Source organism: Lytechinus pictus, chromosome 11 (assembly GCF_037042905.1).
Source record: "Lytechinus pictus isolate F3 Inbred chromosome 11, Lp3.0, whole genome shotgun sequence".
NCBI lineage: Eukaryota > Metazoa > Echinodermata > Echinoidea > Temnopleuroida > Toxopneustidae > Lytechinus > Lytechinus pictus.
The window spans coordinates 21,657,315-21,679,948 of record NC_087255.1 but is presented as its reverse complement, the minus strand read 5'-3'; the positions used below and the strand labels follow the sequence as shown (position 1 = coordinate 21,679,948).

Below are 22,634 nucleotides of genomic sequence, written 5' to 3'. Positions count from 1 at the left end.
GTTTAGCGCCCGTTTTGAAGAAATCTGATATTCTCAACAAGCATCACGATATCACTATTTTGCAAGCAGAAATCATCAAAAATTTGAGTTAAAATGTGGTACTAACCGATTCTATAGCATTTTGCCATCAATCTGATATAAATATTTCACTTTTTGAGCTTGAGTTTTTGCTTAAATGTCCACAAAAACTTTGGTCCGCGAAGTTAGGTCACACTTTTTCTGAACGGTTATCCAGCACAGCGCGCATTCGCCGATCGGAATAGAATTTTGAGATCGCGATACCGGCGAATCCCCTTGACCTACTTTACGTTTTCGTCCATGATTTTATAGTTTACGATCTTGCCGTCAATGTGGTAACTATTTTTTAAATTGGTTTTGTATAAATTATGAATATTTTGTGAAAAAATTTAAGCCTGATGAATATTTTTGAAAAGTGAGCGAAGTTTGGACACCCCATCATACCGTACCGGTATATCTCGCCAAAGCTTTTGCTTTGGCGAAAAACAAAGAAAGATGGCGACATAAACATCGCGGCAATTTTTCCCTGTCTCTTTCATATTTTTCTCTTTTTTTTAAATGAATTCTTGTTTAAAAATTAAATCAATATTGTAGAAATGTATGAAACAAAGACGAAGTAGCCATTTACATACATGATTTATCTTTTGGAAGGAAAGTAGAAATCTCGGAGGCAAAATTTTCATTTTTTTTGCGGTACACGCACTTGAATGGGACGCAATTCCTGGCTCCGTGAGAGAAAGCATACATTAGTGAGTGATTTTTACTCTCTCGGAGCCTCCTGGCTAGTAGGCTAGAGGTGCTGGTCCAAAAATTGTGATTGTCCCAGAAAACATATCCTCATAAACCAGGACAAATCATGTCTTGAGAAACTGGAATGTCCTTGTTTATGGGGCCCCATAAACAAGGACAATCTCAGTTTCTCAAGACATGATTTATGGGGACGTTTTTTTTTTCACTTACCCCTGCGGGACATAGACGGCAATTACCGGGATTGAGAGTGCTAAAAATGGATTCAATGACCTCAATTCCCTCCAGTTCACCATCTTTTTTTCACGACTTGCCAATCTTGTTATGAAACCTAACAATAGTATGTTTACATTGACTAACGCACTTAGTTGATGTCAGCACTTGACAGGTAAATGAACTTTCATAGATTTCTTGTGTGGAGAAATCTTTGAAAACTGGGACAATCCCACTTTTTTGACCAGCGCCTCTACTGTTATTTTCTGTCTGAAAAAACTGAAATGTCAAAATGTACCACAAGGCACAAAAACTTAAGAGCAAAAATGCAAAATTTAAATGACAAAGTCTAATCTAATCGGATAATCCAAGACCTAAACGTAATTAGCTTCATGCAAAGGATCATGGGATCGAAAAGGGGGCAAATAGCGTCGTACATGTACGTACACGTACATGTATTGTTCGGATGCGACCATGCAAACGCTAGCCTACCAGCCGACGATATCGTGTACAATATAGTTCACATAGTTCTAGACGTTTTTAAAATATGATCGTTGCATGCCATGATTTTTTTCCTTTCATCAAAGATTAAAGAACAAATACATTAAGCTTTCAGTGATTTTCTCTTGTAATTCAGATGCTACCCACCAAGTGACTTCTTTGGGAATCCTTTCTTCATATTGTTTTTACTCACTCGTGCATGAATTAGGAATCTAAACTTTATACCAGGTGAAAAAAAAAATTCTAACTTTTTTTGAATTTGTCTAAATTTTATTTGTGATTAAGTTATGATAAATCATTGATGGTTTTCAGTTTTGTTTGTTTTGGATGCCCTTTATAATTATGACCTGCCCTTTCACTTCAGTTCTGTAAAGCTCTACATCTGCTTTTATTTGTTAATGAATTATTTTGCTGATATTTTTATATGTCGATTTGTTCTTTCTAGTGTGAGTTTACTACGAGAGAGTCCCATCTCTGGGAGTAGTAATCTCAGTGGAGCTAGTTTGACTGGGACAGAGAAGAAAAGAAGGTGAGTCCAAACACCAAAAGGGTGTGTAAATGTGAATTTAGGGGTAGAAAATTATGTTCAACTAAAATTGTCAATCAAGCATCAATCAAAGGGGATTAAAAAAGAAACTGGAGTAGATGCAAATAAACTGAACTGAAGTGGGCTACTTTGCCCATCTCATTCTTCAACTCATCAAAACCAACAAACCAATAAATGAATGGATTTTTCCTATAATTATATTTATTGAAATCTAAAGAGTGTTTTTATTCATATTTTTAAAGTACCTGTATATTTATTTTTATTTAAAGGACAAGTCTACCCCGACAAAAAATTGATTTGAATAAAAAGAGATAAATCAAACAAGCATAACACTGAAAATTTCATCAAAATCGGATGTAAAATAAGAGAGTTATGACATTTTAAAGTTTCGCTTAATTTCACAAAACAATTATATGCACATCCTGGTCGGTATGCAAATGAGGAGACTGATGACGTCATCCACTCATTATTTCTTTTGTATTTTATTATATGAGATATGAAATATTCTAATTTTCTCCTCATTGTCAAGTGAAACAGTGATTAATTCCTCCCTGAACATATGGAGTTAGCATTGTTTAATACTATATGGTTCAGGCAAGTCGGTCCCTATGGTCCAATCTGTAAAAAATGAAATATTGTATAATTCAAACAATAAAAAACAAAAGAAATAGTGAGTGATGGACATCATCGACTGACTCATTTGCATGTCACCGAGTTGTGCATATCACTGTATTGAGAAAAATAAGCGAAACTTTAAAATGCCATAACTTACTTATTTTACATCCGATTTTGATGAAATTTTCAGTGTTATGCTAGTTTCAAATCAATATTTTGCTGGGGTGGACTTGACCTTTGAAAAAAATCTATATTTCTATGTTGAAAGTATTATTTATAAGTATTTATGTTTGCATCTGTTTCCATACTGTATCTTTCTTTATTTATTTCTTTCTTCCTTCCTTCCTTCCTTCCTTCCTTCCTTTCTTCCTTCCTTCCTTCCTTCCTTCCTTCCTTCCTTCCTTCCTTCCTTCCTTCCTTCATATATTCAAGGTTTCTTCATGATATTACTGTTATGATTCTTTCATTTCTTTCTTTGCTTTCTTCATTTTTACCACATTTTCTGTATGTAATTTTGTGTTAGAGGAGGTGGCGATTTTATGGATGAATTCATTCCCTCCCTTTCTGTCTATAATAGCCTATTCTAAATAATTCTTTTTCCTTGTTCTTTGTTCTTTATTCCATCAATCATTCTTATCTTGTTCCTTCATTCAAGTTTCCGGTTTTATTTTTCAAAGTTGTTGCAAAATGGGAAGGGGAAGGATTCAGTTTTTATTTTATTTATTTAATTTCAAGTATTTGTTCTTGTTTATAAACTAAAATACTGTTCCTACCTAACAGTGTACACCAATATTTTGCAAATGTCATCAATCATTTTGTATTCTAGTTTATTATAAACTGTAATGATGTGTTTGTAGGATGGAAATCTAGCTTGTAAAAAAGCTTGTAATTCAGGAGAAGGGGTTCTGAAAAATCTTGAAAGAAAGAAAAACTTTTTGCACAGAAAAGCTATTAAAAGGCCAAAATGTACATATGTAATAATTATTAATTTTTTTATTATAATTATAATTTTGATTATAATTATCATTGAACAGATAAAGAAAAATCAGACAAACAAAACACTGAAAATTTGATTGAAATCAGACAAGGAATAACAAAGTTTATGACACTTTAAAGTTTTGCATTATTTCGGTGAAACAGTTCTAGGTTTGTCTACATTAATATATTCAGTGAGCAAACTGATGATGTCATATCCCCACTAAAAAAAGTCGGATTGATAAACTGATTTAGTGCATTAGATATTCATTGCTGCAATTTATTTCATTATAAGGCAGATATATCATTCACACATGTATGAAACAATGAAACAATTATAATTTCATGTAATAACATAAGAAAAAGGAAAGTGGGGATGTGACTTCATCAGCCCACCTAATGAATATCATGACAATGTGCATACAACTGTTTTCACAAAATATTGCTCAACTTTAAAATTCAAGAAATATGTTATCAGATTTTGATGAAATTTTCAGCATTTTGCTCTGTGAATTTTACTATATTTATTTAGATATAAATATCTTCAGCCCGGAGTACCCCTTTAAAGTCATGAAAAAGAAAAAAATGTCCAGTGTCTGCATTCTGCAGTAGGAGTGGGAATGACCTGCAGTTGAATCCCATTCAGGAAATTGAAGGCAATAAGTATTATCTACTTAACAGGAAAGGGGTTGAAAGTATATTACTCACAATAAAACACCTACTGCAATCATAGGGTGTGTTCAATGTTGATTTTTTAATTTAAACAGCAACATGAATCATGATTGAAAATTCAATTCCAAAACACCGAACACAAACACGATCAGCGGTGCACCGTTCAGTGTCGAAAAATGTATAGCCGTTTATATGTTGATCGTCTTAAAATTTCCCGCTTTTGTGAGCGCAGCTTTAGTGTTCAGTTTGACCCATCACAAGAAAGGTTAGTTCTGGCACCTGTTTGTGTAGGCTTCCACTGCCAGAGCAAATTCAAAGATGCTCAAGGTTGTAAATTAGAGCTGATCGCATTTACAAACGCATCTTTTTTTACTTTTCCTCCGAATCGTGATTTAAAAGACGTTTACTTTTACTACCGGGAATAGTGGACATTGAACACAGCCTTTGATTCTCATTATATCTGCGTTTTGTAACCACGTTTTCAATCACATTTCATGTTGCCGTTTAAAATTTTGAAACCGACATTGAACACACCCATAGTACAGAGTCTTTAAAATGTGATTCAGACTTGTTATTGCTCTGTATATGTGTATTGTCATACTAACTCCAGACTTGGTTTGTACTTTGTTGGTGTCAACATTCTTTTCAACAAGTTGCATCATGTGTGCATGAACATGTACATGTATATTGCTGGGGAGAAAAATATGTATGGAAAATGTACAGGATTAGGATTCTCCTAATTTTTTTTAATGAATTTAAAAATGAAAAAGTTGATGCTAATTTCCCTTAAAATGCCAATTGGTATACGGTATATGTATTCAAATTTTCAAAAAGGTGTCCCTTAATTGCAAGGTGTAAGTTTATAAATCTACATTTGCCTCTCTCCACCCAGGTGTAATGAACGGATATCTGAGAGGAAGGAATTCCTCGAATGCCCGAGCACATAATCGGGGTAGCCGTGCTATGATAAATAAGTAGCGCTTAAGTAATTTTGTATTTTATACTATACTAGATTTCCATCAATCTTATTCCCATTTGACATTTGTATTTTCAAGTGAGATTCAACTGTTACGGTTGTATTGAAAGTAATGTTGTTTTTCGCTCGTGTGCATGGGGGAGGCTGTGAGACAATTTGTGTGAGAAAGAGATGAGAGAAGAGATTTTGAGTATCAGATTCATACTTTTGCTTTCAAGAATTAAGGCCTGGGTCCCGTAACACAAAGGTTAGCAATCAATCGTTCTGTTGATTTTCATGATTAATTGTTCATTGAAGTCCATGCAATCAATCCTTAAAAGAAATGTTCGCCGGTGATTGCTATGCTTTGTGTTAGGAGCCCCTGGCATATCTGTACCCCCTGTCCACATCAAGAGAAGAATATGCTCACCATTCAAAAAATATTCTGATATCTATCTTTGGTAGAATTTATGCAACTTACATTACATAATTTCTTTTGTTATATTGTTGTCATTTTTCATTTTTGAGAAAAATGCTAAACTGTATTTATGTAATATTACATTTATGGTGGAACTGAAAATAAAATTTCCAATTATTTTGCGGAATTCGTGCTATAAATTTCATGATTTATTTGAAGTCGGATCATCAATTTCTTTTTCTTTGTAGGAAACCGTTCCACCACACGTCTCGGTCGTCGATCACTCAGCAAGGCAACATACAAGCCCAGGAACCCGAGGAAGAAAAAGTAGCTGCTACTTACCAAAGATATCGTTACTACAGCAGGCTGGGACAAAATAATACTGACCATTTTGTAAGTTGTTTCAGTAGTAAATTCAAGTTAAAAACTTTTTTTTTGTACAATGTAGGTGGGTCTGCTAAACTTGAAGGGAAAATAAGAAATTCTGTACTTCATAATGTTTCCTTAAAAATCAAGTACACCAAACAATTTGTGTAAGTTGCTTTGAATGTAGTGAGAAAAATCAAACAATTTTATAATTTTTATTTTCAGTAAATTTTATTTTTTGTCCCATGTGATGCTTATTTTACCAATTATGCAAATTACATGCCTCAAATTAGCATGAATTTATATGTCATAAATTTTTATAATTGAATAAATTCTAAAATTCAACATTTGGGCTTCCCTGAAGAAAAACAAATTTGTCTTCTAGGGGAAACTTTTTTTCTTCTTTCCTTAGAGTTGATTATAAATCTGTGTATTTTGTGAATATGGTATTAAACACTTGGTCTGCTCTAATAGATTCAATAATTTTTTTTTCATTGAAGCTTCCTTGTGTCTGGAAGAAGAAATACATGTACACTATAGAAGAAGAATTTAACACTATGTTGTGCAAACCATTTTTTACCTTTATTGATTGTACACTACTCTGAACTCTGCAGATAAGAACATCATGGAACTGTTCCCATTGTGTTTTCTCTGTCAGAGCATTGCAATGTTGATCAGCTGTCTCATTGGACTTTGAGTCAAGTACAATACCTTTTATCAACATGTGGAGAAAAAACAAAAGAATCTATTACGTACAAGAACTTTAACTTTGACATTGAAGACAATGGGTTCTTATGACTAATGATCTGCCCCCATGTTTTTTTAATATAAGGGAGTGAATTATGGTTTTATTGTATGGTTAACAGTGTATGTTGTTGGTTTCCCATGATGTACCATGATAATTTGCATCTTTTCTTTGGTATCTGTACATGAATTTTATTTTTTAAGTACTTTTCTTGTAATTTACATGTATAAATTTAGTGGTGCTAAAATGTTAGTGAACCCCACCACAAAATGCTTTCCTTGTTGTTGAGTGTTGAACTTGAATGTAGACAAAAAACTACAATGTTTGGCAAGCCCAGAGAAACAAGCTTTATTGAATGTAATATTTTATCCCCTGACTTCACAATTACATTATATACATGGCAGAACTTATTTACATGTATGTGCATTTTGCTGTGATGTAGAGTGTATGCTCTTTATGACTGATACAAGACAATCTGTATTTGATTGCCAGTAATACTGAAACATTTCTGAATATATCTTTATTTCTTTTTTTTCCAGTAGCAGGGATAGAGGCACATTTAAAAAGAACAATAGCTTTTTGAATTACATTGTGAAGTAAAGACAGTTGAACCTTGAATAGTTAATGTATTTATTGAACTCCTGGATCGAATTTTTGTTTTGCTGACCAGAGGGAAAATATTGGTACATGTATTTGGTATTTGAATTCCTTATAACTTGCATTGCCAGTCAATAATTAAAATAGTTAGGCCCGTATTCTGAAGTCTGGTTTAACTTTAATAGACCAGGGTCTAACTCTGTGCTGAATTATGGGAAGCCAAAAGTGTCAGAATTTTTATTAAGTTTTATGTTTATTATGTTTACTGTGCTCTTTCCTGATTCATGGGTGGTGAAGACAATCATCTATTTATATACTTCCTAGACAATTATGAATGATTTGAGAGCCAAATGAGCTGAAACATGATATCTGTACCGTTAGTGATTTATGTAACAATTGGCTATCCATATTTAAACCACAAAGTTTTAGTTAAACCTGACTTCAGAATACGGGTCTTATTGTTTAGGAATTCATCATCGCATTGCTTCTCCTTTACTTCCTACAGAGAATCCCAGATCACGTGCTTCCTTCCGATTTGTTTCTTCTCATCGTTCCTTTCAACCTTGTAAAGAAAGATCCCGGTGCTAAACAGAGCAGCATAATTACAATGTAAGTATTGGTCCATCAAATCTGTATCTACATGTATGTGATCCACTCTCTATCTCATAATGATCAGTAAATCAGGTTTTTGTTTGTATCTGGATTAGAAAGTGACACATTTTTTAACAACTTTTTGAATGATATACAACTTGCTATGTCTTGTTAAAGGACAAGTCCACCCCACCAAAAAGTTAATTTTAATAAAAGGAGAAAAATCCAACAAGCAATACACTGAAAATTTCATCAAAATCGGATGTAAAATAAGAAAGTTATGACATTTTAAAATTTTGCTTAATTTCACAAAAACAGTTATATACACATCCTGGACGGTATGCAAATTGGCAGACTGATGACGTCACCCACTCACTATTTCTTTTGTATTTTATTATATGAAATATGAACAATTCTAATTTTCTCCCCATTGTCTTGTGAAACAAGATTTTATTACTCCCTGAACATGTGGAATTACCATTATTTTAACAGTTTATGGTTAAGTCAAGTTGGTCCTTATTGTCAAATCTGTAAAAATTGAAATATTGTATAATTCAAACAATAAAAAACAAAAGAAATAGTGAGTGATGGACATCATCGACTCTCTCATTTGCATATCGCCGAGTTGTGCGTTTAACTGTTTTATGAAAAATAAGCAAAACTTAAAAACGTCATAACTTTCTTATTTTACATCCGATTTTGATGAAATTTGTAGCGTTATGTTTGTTTTATTTTTCTCTATCGATTCAAATCAACAATTTTCTGGGGTGGACTTGGCCTTTAAAGATATCCCTTTGAAATGATGCTTAAATTGTGAGAAAGTTAGACATGCTACAAGTTTTTAATACCATTGGAGAAGGCTCTCTTGTTGTTGACCTCATAAAAAAGATTGGATTTTTTAAGAGTCTTTTGCAATCATTATCAAATAATTTGTTGGTTTTTTTATCTGGAAATTTGTGCAAACTGAATATGTTTACCGGTAGTTTTATTCTATCATAGTATCAAGTTTGAAACTGCCCCCTATATGATTATAACATGCATTTTCTGTTTTTGCAGTATTTCATTAGAGTTTCCCCTCCAATAGGAGTAATGCCGAAATTACACATAGGAGTAATGCCGAAAATTTGTTCACAAATTATTATTACCTCCTATTAAAGCCTCTTTATTTACTATCTATTGTCCACGGCGGACTGCATTTGCATATTAATGAGTCAGAAAGAAGAGGATCGAGGGTATTCGTATTCCAGTTCATCGTGACTTAGCCGTGAACCAGAATAACCTGGTGGTTGAGTCGCTGCCCGGCAAGCATTAGATGACAGGTTCGAATCCCACCGGTTCCAATTTTTTCTGACTTATGATTTTCATTACAGATCGAGCATGCGATCTTAAACACAGGAGTAATGCCGAAAATTTGTTCACAAATTATTATTACCTCCTATTAAAAAAAGCCTCTTTATTTACGGAGTAATGTAGTTGAAGTATCAGATACGTGTACATATACACTCCCCAGTAAAAAATTAATTGTAGATAAATGAAATAAAATTAATAAAACAAGTTAATGAAAAGAATAAAGAAAAGTTATAATGAAGAATTAGAAAATACACTGCATATATAATCAAATAAATGAATACTTAAGTAGACAAAACAATAAATTAAAAAAGAAAAATAAGTAAATAATGAGATAAATATAAAAAACTCATAGTACAGGTTCAATGGGTTTTTTTAATACATATTTTGTAAACTCTGTGACATTTGTTTGTAGGATTTAATCTGCTTCTTATTGACACTAGATTGATAAACAGTAATCAGACTATTACACAGCGTTTAGAAACTTAATTTTCAAGAGTCCTTATCTCCTTTCTTATCTTTCTATTGCCATAACAGCTGTTATGGTCTCATAGTTTTATTTAAGGCTGGAGAGCCTTATTTCACTCATTAAGATAACAAGTTATACTCATTGTTAGATCAACAATTACAAGTAAACTACTTCAGATAAGATTGTGAGAGTGAAACTGAGTGGATTTCTTTTACATTAATTCATAAATCATAATCAGTGTTTTATTTGTTGGAAATAGAAAGATTACACTCCCCTCCCTCTTCTCTCTCCTCCTCCCCCTCTCTCTCCCCTCCCCCTCCTCCTCTTCCCTCGCCTCTCTCCTCGCCTCTTCCATCCTCCTCCTCATCTCCCCTTCCTCTCCTTCTTAAAGTTTTTAAGCTTTTCTATTATCTGTCAAATTTCATGTGAACTTTCAATACCAACATACTGCTCTGTGTCTTTTTTATTATCATTGTAATTGTTGGATATTGTAATGTCATAAGCCAGCTAGTGTTTATAGACCACTATGAAAACTTATGAAATGTATTCCATTACGGTTGTGTTTTTATACAGTTTATTGTGAGTAATGTGAGCATGCTGTAAGCTTTTTCCTTTTTTTAAACCTGGAAATTATTAAAGACTGAATAGAGTTTGGATATGGACATGTTTTACATTTTTAAAATTCTCTCCACTCATACTTTTTTTTCACTGAATTATATGAAAAGTTCATCAATTCTATACTGACAAATATTGTCAGAATGTTAAGTGTACTTATATTGACAGTATTCCCTTTCAAACGTTGCCATTTCAGATTTTCAATATGGAATACAATGATGGGTACATCACTACTCAGCATGCCATGGGCCTTACAGCAAGCTGGCTTTGCTATGGGTCTAGTTCTAATGCTGACCATGGCTGCACTGGCTATGTACACATGCTACAGGGTCATCCAGTCTGTAGAGAGACTCGGTAAGTTCAGTTGAAAATGAATTTAGTTGGATTTAAGCAGTCGGCATATACATGTACATGTATGATAATTGATATGGACTCCCACCGTACTCTACCTATAAAAGTCTAATTAAATCTTTATTTCCAAAGTTCATCTTTGCCCTCTTCTTTTCTTTTCTCTCTCCTCCCTTCGTTTCCTCCTCTCAATCTCTTCCCTCTCCACCCCGCTTTCCTCCCATTTCCTCTTCTCTCTCCTTCCCCATCTTTCTTCATCCTCCTCTCTTTCTCCTCCTTCACCCTCTCTCACTCCTTCGCTTTATCTTCTCTTCCTCCCTTCTCCTTCCCGTTCTCTTCCTTTCCTCCTTCTTCTCCTCCTCCTCCTTTCTTTCTTCTTCTCCCCCTTCCCCCTCCTCCTCCTTCTCACTACCTTCTTCTCCCTCTCCTCCCCCTTCTTCCCTCCTCATGCCCTTTTCGCCTCGTCTCTCTCCTCCCCCCTCTTCCTTCTCTCCCCCTCCCCTCCTCTTCCCCCTCCTCCTCACTTCCTTCTTCTCCATCTCCTTCTCCCCTCCCCCTTCCCTCATGCCCTCTTCCCTCAGCTCTCTCCTCCTCCCCCTTCCTCTTCTCCTCTCCCCTCCCCTCCTCTTCAACATTTAAAGTTCACAACTTTTGTATTGTTTGTCCAATTTTGTTTCAACTTTTACCAATATTCTTCTCTGGTATTTTATATTACTTTTCCAATTGAGTTAGACTCCTGTTCAATTTATTGATGAATATGAATTTCAAAATGAAAAGATGATGATATGATATTGGGATCCAGGAGGAGAGATTCGAGAATTAGGTCTTTGTTCCTCCTTTTTTTAAATACATAACTGATAACAATATTAAAATACATTTTAAAAAATACTGTGATCATATACATAGACTTAAGAAAGGAGCTAAATGTGGTCTTGTTTTCAGATACTGATTTAAATTTTTCACTATTCAATTTTTTTAAACTATGCAAATTGAAAAATATGAGTATAAGACTGTCAGGTTATTGATTTTACACTATACCTCATATATTTTGAATATTTTCAGGCATTACAATGAGCCTTTTTTATGAGCACAATGAACATTTTTAAATCTAAACTTTAAAAAAATCACATTAAATGCTTCATTTTCTCTCCACAGAATCCTCAGGTAAACTGATAGAGTTTTCTGATGTGTGCCGTGATTACCTTGGTAGATGGGGAGAGTACATTAGTGTCTTCTTCTCCCTCTCAGCTCTCCTCGGCGCCATGATCGTGTACTGGGTCCTCATGTCAAACTTCTTGTACAGTACTGTCACATTTATATTTGGTAAGTTCTGCCATTTTTCTTTTATCCATTACTTTATTGGCGAATCTGCACATTAATGATGCAATACACCCAAAACATTCCCCTTGTGAGGAGAAAATGTAGGGCAATGAAATTCAATGCAAAAAAGATATAGGGCAATTCCATAGGTTGGTGGACATGAGCTCAATGTGTCTTTGTACTGTATAGCCCATCTGAACCGTAATGTGATTAACCACTTTATCTGCACCCCTAGTAAAAACCATGTGTTCTTTATTTTTTTTATTATATACAAATTTTTCTCCCTAATATACTTCTTTGAAATGGATATAATCAACTTTCATAAAAGCCTTGTATGAGGACACTTTTCACTTATGTCCACTTTTCATTTTATGCATGTCCAAATCATGTAACATGAATAACCGACACATTTCAAAGATTTGCCAGGAGCATAATGAAATTTCCCAAGTTTTGTTTTTATACAAAGGATAGTCAGACTGCGTACTATGTTGTGATAAAGAGATGTTTAGTTCCTATCAATAATAATGGAGTTACAGCTCCAAGTATGAGTCAAGGTGTCTCCAAATGTAACGTGGGTAACCGTGGAATAGCCCTATAGTAATAATTATCTAGATATCTCATAGTGAGAGAAAAAAAAACCCTGCAATAACGGTGGTGCTTTAAGAACACCAGCCGTTGCCGCAAGAGGACACGGCATGGCGCAAGCTGAACACTTCCACTGGTGCTCTTTTAAACAATCCTTAGTGTTATCCCGTCCGGTGTTATAATAAAACCAGAGAGGGACGAGACATTGTCACGCATGGCACGGTCCCCTGCAGCACCTGCATGTAATGTCCACTGTCTTAGCAGACTGAATATCAAAAATTCATTCCAAAAGTACAATCTGTTAGTTTTTTCAATGTAAAACTTCCAGGCTCTTAATCTGAACTTGGGTTTAGTTCAAACTCTGGACTTGAAGGACAAGTCCACCCCAACAAAATATTGCTTTGAATAAAAGGAGAAATTTCCAACAAGCATAACACTGAAAATTTCATCAAAATCGAATGTAAAATAAGAAAGTTAAATCATTTTGCAGTTTTGCTTTTTTCCCCAAACAGTTATATGCACATCCTGGTCTGTATGGAAATGAGGGGACTGGTGACATCACTCACTATTTCTTTTCTATTTCTTTATATGAAATACTTTAATGATTTTCTCATTGTCATGTGAAACAAAGATTTAGACTCCCTGAACATGTGAAATTACCATAATTGTTTTAAAAAATTTGTGGTTCAGTCAAGTTGGTTATTATTGTCAAATCTGTAAAAAATCTAAATATAATCGCTAGAGGGTATTCATTTGTCTCGCAATCTACTATGGTCAACAAGGAAATTCGTGATCACTCTCGCAAAAAGTGTTCACTGGCTTTCTAGGAAATTCGTGATCACTCTCGCAAAAAGTGTTCACTAGCTTACAAGTTCACGAGCTTTCGAGTGCCGCTGCAACTCTTTATCAAGTGACGAAAATTATCTGATGACGTATTCTATTTATACTAATCTCCGGGACCGTACGCACGAACGCGAGAACAATAGGTGGGCATTGATCCGTTGCGTCGGATGCGGTACGGCTGGTAATCTGTGTATGCAAATAAGCCGGGGGTATGCAAATACGCCGTGGGTCGGCAATATGCAAATTAGACAAAATTGGCGGGCTCGCTAGTTTTCCGTGGGCGGGGGCTGACTAGCTGAGCGGTCCCTCGTTCGGGGCCGGGAACGATCGGGTCGGCGTGCACTGCCAGGTAAGGGGGTATTGTGCTGTCGGATGGTTCGCATCCAGAAGTCGGGGATGTCGATCCCGCTGTCTCTGTTGAAGTTGTTAGGACAAAGACGTATACTAATAGCCTCCTTAATCCTGCGTGTATACCAATGTCTCTCTTTGGCAATGCATTGTACACCCTCCCAATCTGGGTGGTGTTGCTTCTCCCAAGCATGTTCTGCCACCGCGGATGTGTCGGTTCGCTGTAACCGAACATCGCGCTTGTGTTCAGAAATGCGTTCAACTATCGGTCGGGCTGTTTCTCCGATGTAAGACCCGTCACATCCCTGGCAAGGAATGTTGTATACTACGCCATCACGTCTGTGATCAGGGACAGGGTCTTTGGGGTGTACAAGCTGTTTGCGTAAGGTGGTGTCCGAGCGGAAAACCGTTCGGATACCGTGACCTTCTAATCGGCGTTTAAGTTGTTGTGAGAGGCCATCTATGTATGGCAAGACTGTGCAAGTCTTGAAAACCTTCTGATCCCTTGGTGGTTGTTTTTTCTTGAAAGTGTTCTTGATAAAACAGAAACAGCCCGACCGATAGTTGAACGCATTTCTGAACACAAGCGCGATGTTCGGTTACAGCGAACCGACACATCCGCGGTGGCAGAACATGCTTGGGAGAAGCAACACCACCCAGATTGGGAGGGTGTACAATGCATTGCCAAAGAGAGACATTGGTATACACGCAGGATTAAGGAGGCTATTAGTATACGTCTTTGTCCTAACAACTTCAACAGAGACAGCGGGATCGACATCCCCGACTTCTGGATGCGAACCATCCGACAGCACAATACCCCCTTACCTGGCAGTGCACGCCGACCCGATCGTTCCCGGCCCCGAACGAGGGACCGCTCAGCTAGTCAGCCCCCGCCCACGGAAAACTAGCGAGCCCGCCAATTTTGTCTAATTTGCATATTGCCGACCCACGGCGTATTTGCATACACAGATTACCAGCCGTACCGCATCCGACGCAACGGATCAATGCCCACCTATTGTTCTCGCGTTCGTGCGTACGGTCCCGGAGATTAGTATAAATAGAATACGTCATCAGATAATTTTCGTCACTTGATAAAGAGTTGCAGCGGCACTCGAAAGCTCGTGAACTTGTAAGCTAGTGAACACTTTTTGCGAGAGTGATCACGAATTTCCTAGAAAGCCAGTGAACACTTTTTGCGAGAGTGATCACGAATTTCCTTGTTGACCATAGTAGATTGCGAGACAAATGAATACCCTCTAGCGATTATTTCAGTCCGCAATAATGAACCTATTTAGTAATCTAAATATAATTCCAACAATAAGAAACAAAAGATATAGTGAGTGTGGGATATCATTGACTGATTGACTCTCTCATTTCAATCTCACTGAGTTGTACATATACATGTTTTGCGAAAATGTGAAAAATAAGCAACACTTTCCTACTCTACATCCGATTTTGATGAAATTACCAGTGCTATGTTTGTATGAGTTTTCTCTGTTGATTCAAATCAACATTTTCTTGGGTGGACTTGACCTTTATGTCGTGGGTTAACCATGCGTAGCCAAATGTGAAACAATCTCTCAACAGTAGAGGTTCAGTTGATATTAAAATAATTGACACTCAAATCATTAGTATCTATCTGGGAATAATAAGTAGCATACCTTTTCTCTACCATTGAAGATTGAGCAATTCACAGAGTAAAAAGAGAAATATAATATGAATAAACTTTTTGCATTTTCAGCTTCCTTTTATTGTAATACAGAAGTATATGTAGGCCATGATCGAGATTAAATTGGCCTTCTAAATAAAATCCCAAATATATTTTCACTTGATATTTCTAATGGTGTATTTCATTCAACTATTTCAAATTGTCGTTCTCAAAATCTGACTGATTTTATATATATTTCCTTTTTCCGTCTTTTATCTTGTGTTTGCCTTTTGCAGAGGAGATTAAAAATGTAGCACCTACATCAAATGGCACAAACCACTGCCCCGGCTACCCTTCAGTGCTCTGTCCCGGCCACCACATTAATGACACGGGATACCTCACGCTTGGAGAAATCGACGACAAACGTAAGCTACATGCATTAATTGAAATATTTCAGATCGCTTTTGTTTTATGCAGTTTGGATATTCTTTCTGGGAGCCATTATCACTGGACAAAATAGTATTCATACATCCATCAATAATAGATTATTGCCATAAGAATTACTCTGTCCTTTTCGTTTTCACTCTTCTGATATGATAATAATAATATGCAACATTTATATAGCGCTTAATACAAATGTTTCTAAGCGCTGCATACTATTACCCCGGCTTTAGCACGGCTACCCTGATCGGGTGCATCGAGCATTCAAGGAATTCCTTCCTACCAGGTACCCATTTACTACACCTGGGTCGAGAGTGGCAAATGTAGATAAACGCCTTGCCAAAGGACGCTAGTGCTGTGGTGGGATTTGAACCCCAGACCTTGTGGTTCACAGTCCGGAGACTTATCCACTGAGCCACAACACCAATGATAACTAAAGAACATTTGATAAACATCAATTCCAAACAATAATGGCCCATATTCTGAACTCAGGTTTAAATTAAACCCTGGTTTAAAGTTGTGGTTTAACTATGGATAGCCAATTGGGACACAAATCCATCAATTTATTAACTCATTTGACACTTTATAAGTTGTTCATACTTGTATGGGAATGATAACTGAAGTATTTTGAAGTATCATTCTTCGTTATGAAGGCAAAAGAAAACAAAATAGTAAACATACAAATATACAATATAGACAGAAATTTCGAATTTTGGCTCCCCATAACTTTAGCACAGAGTTAGACCATGGTCTAAGTTAAACCTGACTTGAATCAGGATATGGGCCATAAAGGCTAGTATATGCACTTAGAAGCAACAATGATCTGTGTTTTCATACATATTTGTTAGAGCTTTAAGCTTGATAAATGTAAATGAAAAATTAAAGTAGTAGGCCTATGTATACCCATATTTTCTTGTTTTCGCGCCAAACCTCCCAAAAAGATTGGGCTATTTGATGCCGTATGGGCTTGGCCGTCGACCGTGCGATTGCAACAAATATCGGCATGCACATTACCTATGGCATAATCTTAAAATCTGTCTGATCAAATTTTCTCTTTAAAAAAATCTCACAGCTACTTGATTATGCTAATTTATACATAAAATCAAAGATTGGCTTTAATTAAACGAATAAGGCTCCCAAACTGCTAAAGACTTATTCACATACTCTTTGTAGAATACTGATCAAATGTGCCATAAAAAAAATGGATATCCCACTTTTTACTTAGGCATTTTATGTTTTGTTATGTTTCTTATGTATTTCTTTGTTTTTAAACTTTTTTTCTTTATCATGATCATAAAAAAGATGAAATTAACTAAGTTTAATCAGTATAAGTAGAAATGATGATACCTAAATGAATTTTCACATAAAACACTTTTTAGCATTGGATTTGTACATGAATTCATGTTATTGAGCAATTTTGGGTCTGACATATAATACACTTAAAGTGATCATTTCACTTTGTTCTGATTTAAAAAATTCTCATTTTGGTTCTTGAAAATGGGCTAAACATTAGGCTTATAGTGTACAAATACCATCCCAAAAGTTTCAAAGTATTTTATCTACAGGATCAACTTTAAAACCTTGGAGATGTAAACCAATGTTTGAATATAATCGGGAGTTGGTTTCAATGACTTCATGTATGTGTATAAAGCGAATCTGTGCAACACAACACATCAACTCTAGATGAAACCAGCATGACCTACACACAGTGTGTATAAGGTATACACTGAATGTACAGCTAATAATAGCATGTGTATAGGAGATACACAGAGCAGAAGGCAGTCAACATAGCCAACAGACTTTTTGAATTGGAGAAAACTGGTCTTAAGCTGGAACCCATCTACTAGACGGTTCTCAAAATCAAGCTAATAAATTGCTACTTGTATCTAAATTAGATTTTTTCCTCCTATATTGTGGTCTGTTTCAGGGTTTTTGAGGACAAATACAGGCACTCATACACATGTTTCGTCTCAGTGTGAGAATTTTTTAAATCAGCTGCTCACAAAGTTAAACGATCCCTTTAAGGACGTTCCACGGTTAAAATGAAGTCCATGTCATTTTCACCAAATTTTGCAGAGAGTTACTTTGGTATCTATGCATTATGAAAATGCAAAAAATAATATAGGTTCATGTGCTTATTTTTTTTCTACGGGACTTCAAAGTCGCCGTATTTGAATGATATGAAATGCTGCGCAATCATGAGAATTCACGAAATGAGTTTAAATCATTTTTACTCTCTCGATATCCCATCAAACTTCATCAAACTTTCAGAATGTGTAACTTAGTAGATACCAAAGTAGGAGAAAGTCTTTTAATTGGTAAAACTATATCTAATTGGAGTCAGCAGCACCCTCATTTGGCAAGAATGGTGCAAAAACTCGAAAAAAAACCAAATCTTCAAAGACGTGAATCTACTCAAAAATTAAAAAAGTATAGTTTAAGCATGCACTTTATTCAAAATCCATGTAATTTTCATCAAATTCGGCTAAACTGTAGAGGAATGTATATGAAAGATGTAGGGAAGTTAAAAATATAGGGTACATGTGCTCGTTTTTTAGATATCAGTGTCCAAAGTGTTGCGAGTTGGCTTGAAAATCGCCTAAAATGCGCCGAAAACGTATAGATGTCTAATAACATCGTCTAAAATGCGAATGGTTCTGTACTTTTGCTCCCAAACATTCAAAATCCATTTCATTTTCATCATACTCTCTAGATTTGTAGAGGAATATATTTTGAAGCCATTAAAATATTAAAAATATGGGGTCCATGTGCTTGTTTTTTAGTTATCAGTGTCTAAAGTGTTGGGAATGGCTTGAAAATCACCTAAATGCGCCGAAAACGTGCCAAAGTCTAATAATACCGTCTAAAATGCGAATAGTTCCCGTATTTCGCTCCCAAACATTGAAAATCCATGTCATTTTCGTCATTCTCTCTAAATTTGTAGAGGAATATATTTTAAAGCCGTTAAAATATTAAAAATATAGGGTCCATGTGCTTGTTTTTTAGTTATCAGTGTCCAAAGTGTTGCGAGTTGGCTTGAAAATCGCATAAATGCGCCGAAATCATGCAAAAGTCTAATTGATACCGTCTAAATTGCGAATGGTTCCCGTATTTCGCTCCCAAACATTCAAAATCCATGTCATTGTCATCATTCTCTCGAGATTTGTAGAGGAATATATTCTAAATTCGTTAAAATATTTGAAATATGGGGTCCATGTGCTCGATTTTTAGTTATCAGTGTCCAAAATGTTGTGAGTTGGCTTCAAAAATATTGAAATCCTCCTAAAGTGCGCCAAAAACGTGCAAAAGTCTAATAATACCGTCTAAAATGCGAACGGTTCCGAAGTTTTGCTCCCAAACATTCAAAATCCATGTCATTTTCATCATACTCTCTAGATTTGTAGAGGAATATATTCTGAAGGCGTTAGAATATTAAAAATATGGGGTCCATGTGCTCGTGTTTTAGTTATCAGTGTCCAAAGTGTTGCGAGTTGGCTTGAAAATATTGAAATCCTCCTAAAGTGCGCCGAAAACGTGCAAAAGTCTAATAATACCATCTATAATGCGAATGGTTCCGAAGTTTTGCTCCCAAGCATTCACAATCCATGTCATTTTCATCATAATCTCTAAATTTGTAGAGGAATATATTCTGAAGCCGTTTGAATATAAAAAATATGGGGTCCAAGTGCTCGTTTTTTAGTTATCAGTGTCCAAAGTGTTGCGAGTTGGCTTGAAAATCGCCTAAATGCGCAGAAAACATGCAAAAGTCTATAATAGTTCCCTCTAAAATGTCTATAATACGAATGGTTCCTTAGTTCTGCTCCCAAACATTCGAAATCCATGTCATTTTCATCATAATCTATAGATTTGTAGAGGAATATATTCTGAAGACGTTAAAATATTAAAAATATGGGGTCCATGTGCTCGTTATCAAACTATCAGTTTGTCTAAAGTGTTGCGAGTTGGCTTGAAACAGTCTATAATGCGCCTACAACGGGCAAAAGTCTAATACCGTCCAAAATGTCTTAAATACGAATTGTTCCTTAGTCCTGCTCCCAAACATTCAAATTGCATGTAATTTTCATCATACTCTCTAGATCTGTAGAGGAATATATTCTGAAGAAGTTAAGACATTTAAACTTTGGGGTCCATGTGCTTGTTTTCAAATTATCAGTGTCCAAAATATTGCGAGTTGGCTTGAAACAGCCCAAAATACGCCGAAAACAAGCAAAAGTCTGTTAATACCGTCTAAAATGCGAATGGTTCCGTAGTCTTGCTCCCAAACATTGAAAATCCATGTAATTTTCATCATTCTCTGCACATAGATACTTTAGCACCTGAATATTCCAAATATGCAAAAAATAATATGGGTCTATGTGCTTGATTTTCTTATATAGAGCTTCAAAGTTTAATAACCCAAATGGATGTTCTTAAGAATTGCGCATTCAAAAGAATTTGGCATTTTTAGACCTCATGAGATCACAACAATGAGTTTAAAGCTCTATTACTCAGTCGAAAACCTTGAAAATTTCATCAAATTTTGCAATATGATTATTGTATCCGTAAGATGGATAATCTTTAGATAGTGCTTTCAATCGTTTGCTCATTTAAGTTTAACAGCACTCTCAGTTCTTAAAAATTGCGGGAAAGATAACAAATACTCAACCTCAAAAATTTCAAATTTCAATAGCAAACTTAAGAAGAAAAAGAACTGCTGCACTTTATTCAAAATCCATGTCATTTTCACCAAACTTTGCAAAGTTGTAGAGGAAGGTATACCTTAAAAAATATGGGTTCATGCGCTTGTTTTCAAACTATCAGCACTCTTATTAGAGCAAATGTTCTTCTTTAAACACCTCAAAACGCGCCAAAAGCTTTATATCTATGTGAGGAAAAACTCTGAACCACTCTATCATTTATTCAAACTCGGGGTCATATTCATCATACTTTGCAGCACTACAGAGAAAAGTATTTTGAAATTGTAGAGGAATAAAAAAAAAATGGTCCATGGAATAATTCCAGTTTATTAGCTTCATAAAATAACACACCGGATCTGCAGTTAGTACAGTAAGGAGAAAAATCAGCTCACAATACCTAATACCTACAGCTGATTAATCACCAGTTCATCATTGTGACGTCAGCGCGCAGAGTGTAAAATATGCGCAGATCATGATGCGCACAAACATAACTGTGGAACGTCCTTAAAAGGGTGCGTACTTTCAGATCTGCGTACTCGAGGGCTCACAAATCTGGTCCCTAAAGATGGGCGAGATTTGAAGAAAAAAAGTCATGGAACGAAGCGTTGCCAGCTTTTCGTGTTACAGGTTTATCGCAAACAATGTCGGGGGATGGGGGCCGAACCACCTTTCCCCTCGTAGTCTTATTAGGGTTTAGTCTTTACATCATCAATTTAATGTTGTATGATCGATTGGTACATTTTCATGATTTCATATTTTCTAATTTCAGCGTCCAATTTCACACCATCAGAAGTGATATTATTTCACAAAGTCTGGACAGAGACTGGAACGGTGCCTCTTTTTCTCTGCATTCTCATCATACCTCTTATTCACATAAAGTCACCAACATTCTTTACTAAATTCAATTCACTTGGTAAGTATTTAATTTTGTTGTGCGTTAGGGGGAATCCAACCCAAGTAAAAACTTGTTTTTAGAGGAAAAAGAAAACTCAGACAAGTTGAAAGGTGAAAATTTCAACATTATTTGACAAACAATAGGAAAGTTATGAATTTTTAAAAGTTGTAAAAATAGGTAATCACTATGCCCATGGAGACTTCAAATTGGCCGCATACATGTATGTGATGTCATAGTGATGTAAGGCAAGGACTACATGTACTCTTCCATGTACTCGAATACATAAAAGTTTTGCTTCAAATTATATATTTCTTCCTTGAGGACATAAAACAATATACTACCTGGGTTATATTTACATCACTGCCCCAGGGGAATGGGTACTTAGGCCGAAAACCACAAATCCCTCATGAATTAAGTACATGGCTTATGGGAAAGTTGTCCTTGCCCCTTGTCATAATTTACTTAACCAGTTACCAAGTTGAAATCTACATAGTCTTTGGGATATCAATTTTAAAGTAGCCACAACTTTCTAATTGCTTGGTTGATTTCTTTCAAACTTTCACCATTCTGTTGTATTTATTTTTCTCCTTTCCAACGAAACATTTTATGACCAAGGCTGGATTCCCCTTTACGTGTCACGCTTGCAGTGAAAAATTGAGCACATTGAAATGTTAATGTAATGCACTACATAAGTGTAAACGTTTCTATTAAGATAAATGCAGGTAGTTATTTCTTTACCTGTTACAAGTTTTCCCATTGTTTACATGCCATAATTTTGTTGTTGTTGATTTTTTTTAATTCTTCTATTAATTTCCCTTATATTTTTCTTTCATTTTATAGTAATCACTTTTCTCTTTTATTTCTATTATATTTTGATATTTATTCCATCCTATTTTTCTGCTACATTATTACCCCTCCCCCTCACAAAGTGATAATTTGTAAAGTTATTCATGTTTTTACATTCTTGTCATGAAATTATGCAGCAACTGAAAGTTTCAAAACATGGAAAGTTTGATGAAATATGATAAAGAAGTGATGAATGAATGTGAAACAAATTATTGTGAAATTAACTTTTAAATATTTTCTGATAAAACTCTTTCTTAATTCATTTCCTTTAA

General features: G+C 35.4%; 1 protein-coding gene across 4 annotated transcripts in view; it reads left to right on the top strand.

The window, feature by feature from the left end:
* LOC129270991 (sodium-coupled neutral amino acid transporter 9 homolog) overlaps positions 1–22,634 on the top strand; it is a 41,159-nt gene that overhangs the window by 741 nt on the left and 17,784 nt on the right. For all 4 annotated transcript variants that reach the window (XR_010295181.1, XR_010295182.1, XM_064107010.1 and 1 more), the window contains exons 2-8: positions 1,925–2,008; positions 5,910–6,054; positions 7,875–7,978; positions 10,588–10,745; positions 11,895–12,062; positions 15,780–15,908; positions 21,391–21,534. Coding sequence is in view for 2 of the 4 variants with exons in the window: in XM_064107010.1 (XP_063963080.1) it covers positions 1,925–2,008; positions 5,910–6,054; positions 7,875–7,978; positions 10,588–10,745; positions 11,895–12,062; positions 15,780–15,908; positions 21,391–21,534 (932 nt within the window). In the remaining 2 variants the exon portion in view is untranslated. The remainder of the gene's footprint in view (positions 1–1,924; positions 2,009–5,909; positions 6,055–7,874; positions 7,979–10,587; positions 10,746–11,894; positions 12,063–15,779; positions 15,909–21,390; positions 21,535–22,634) is intronic.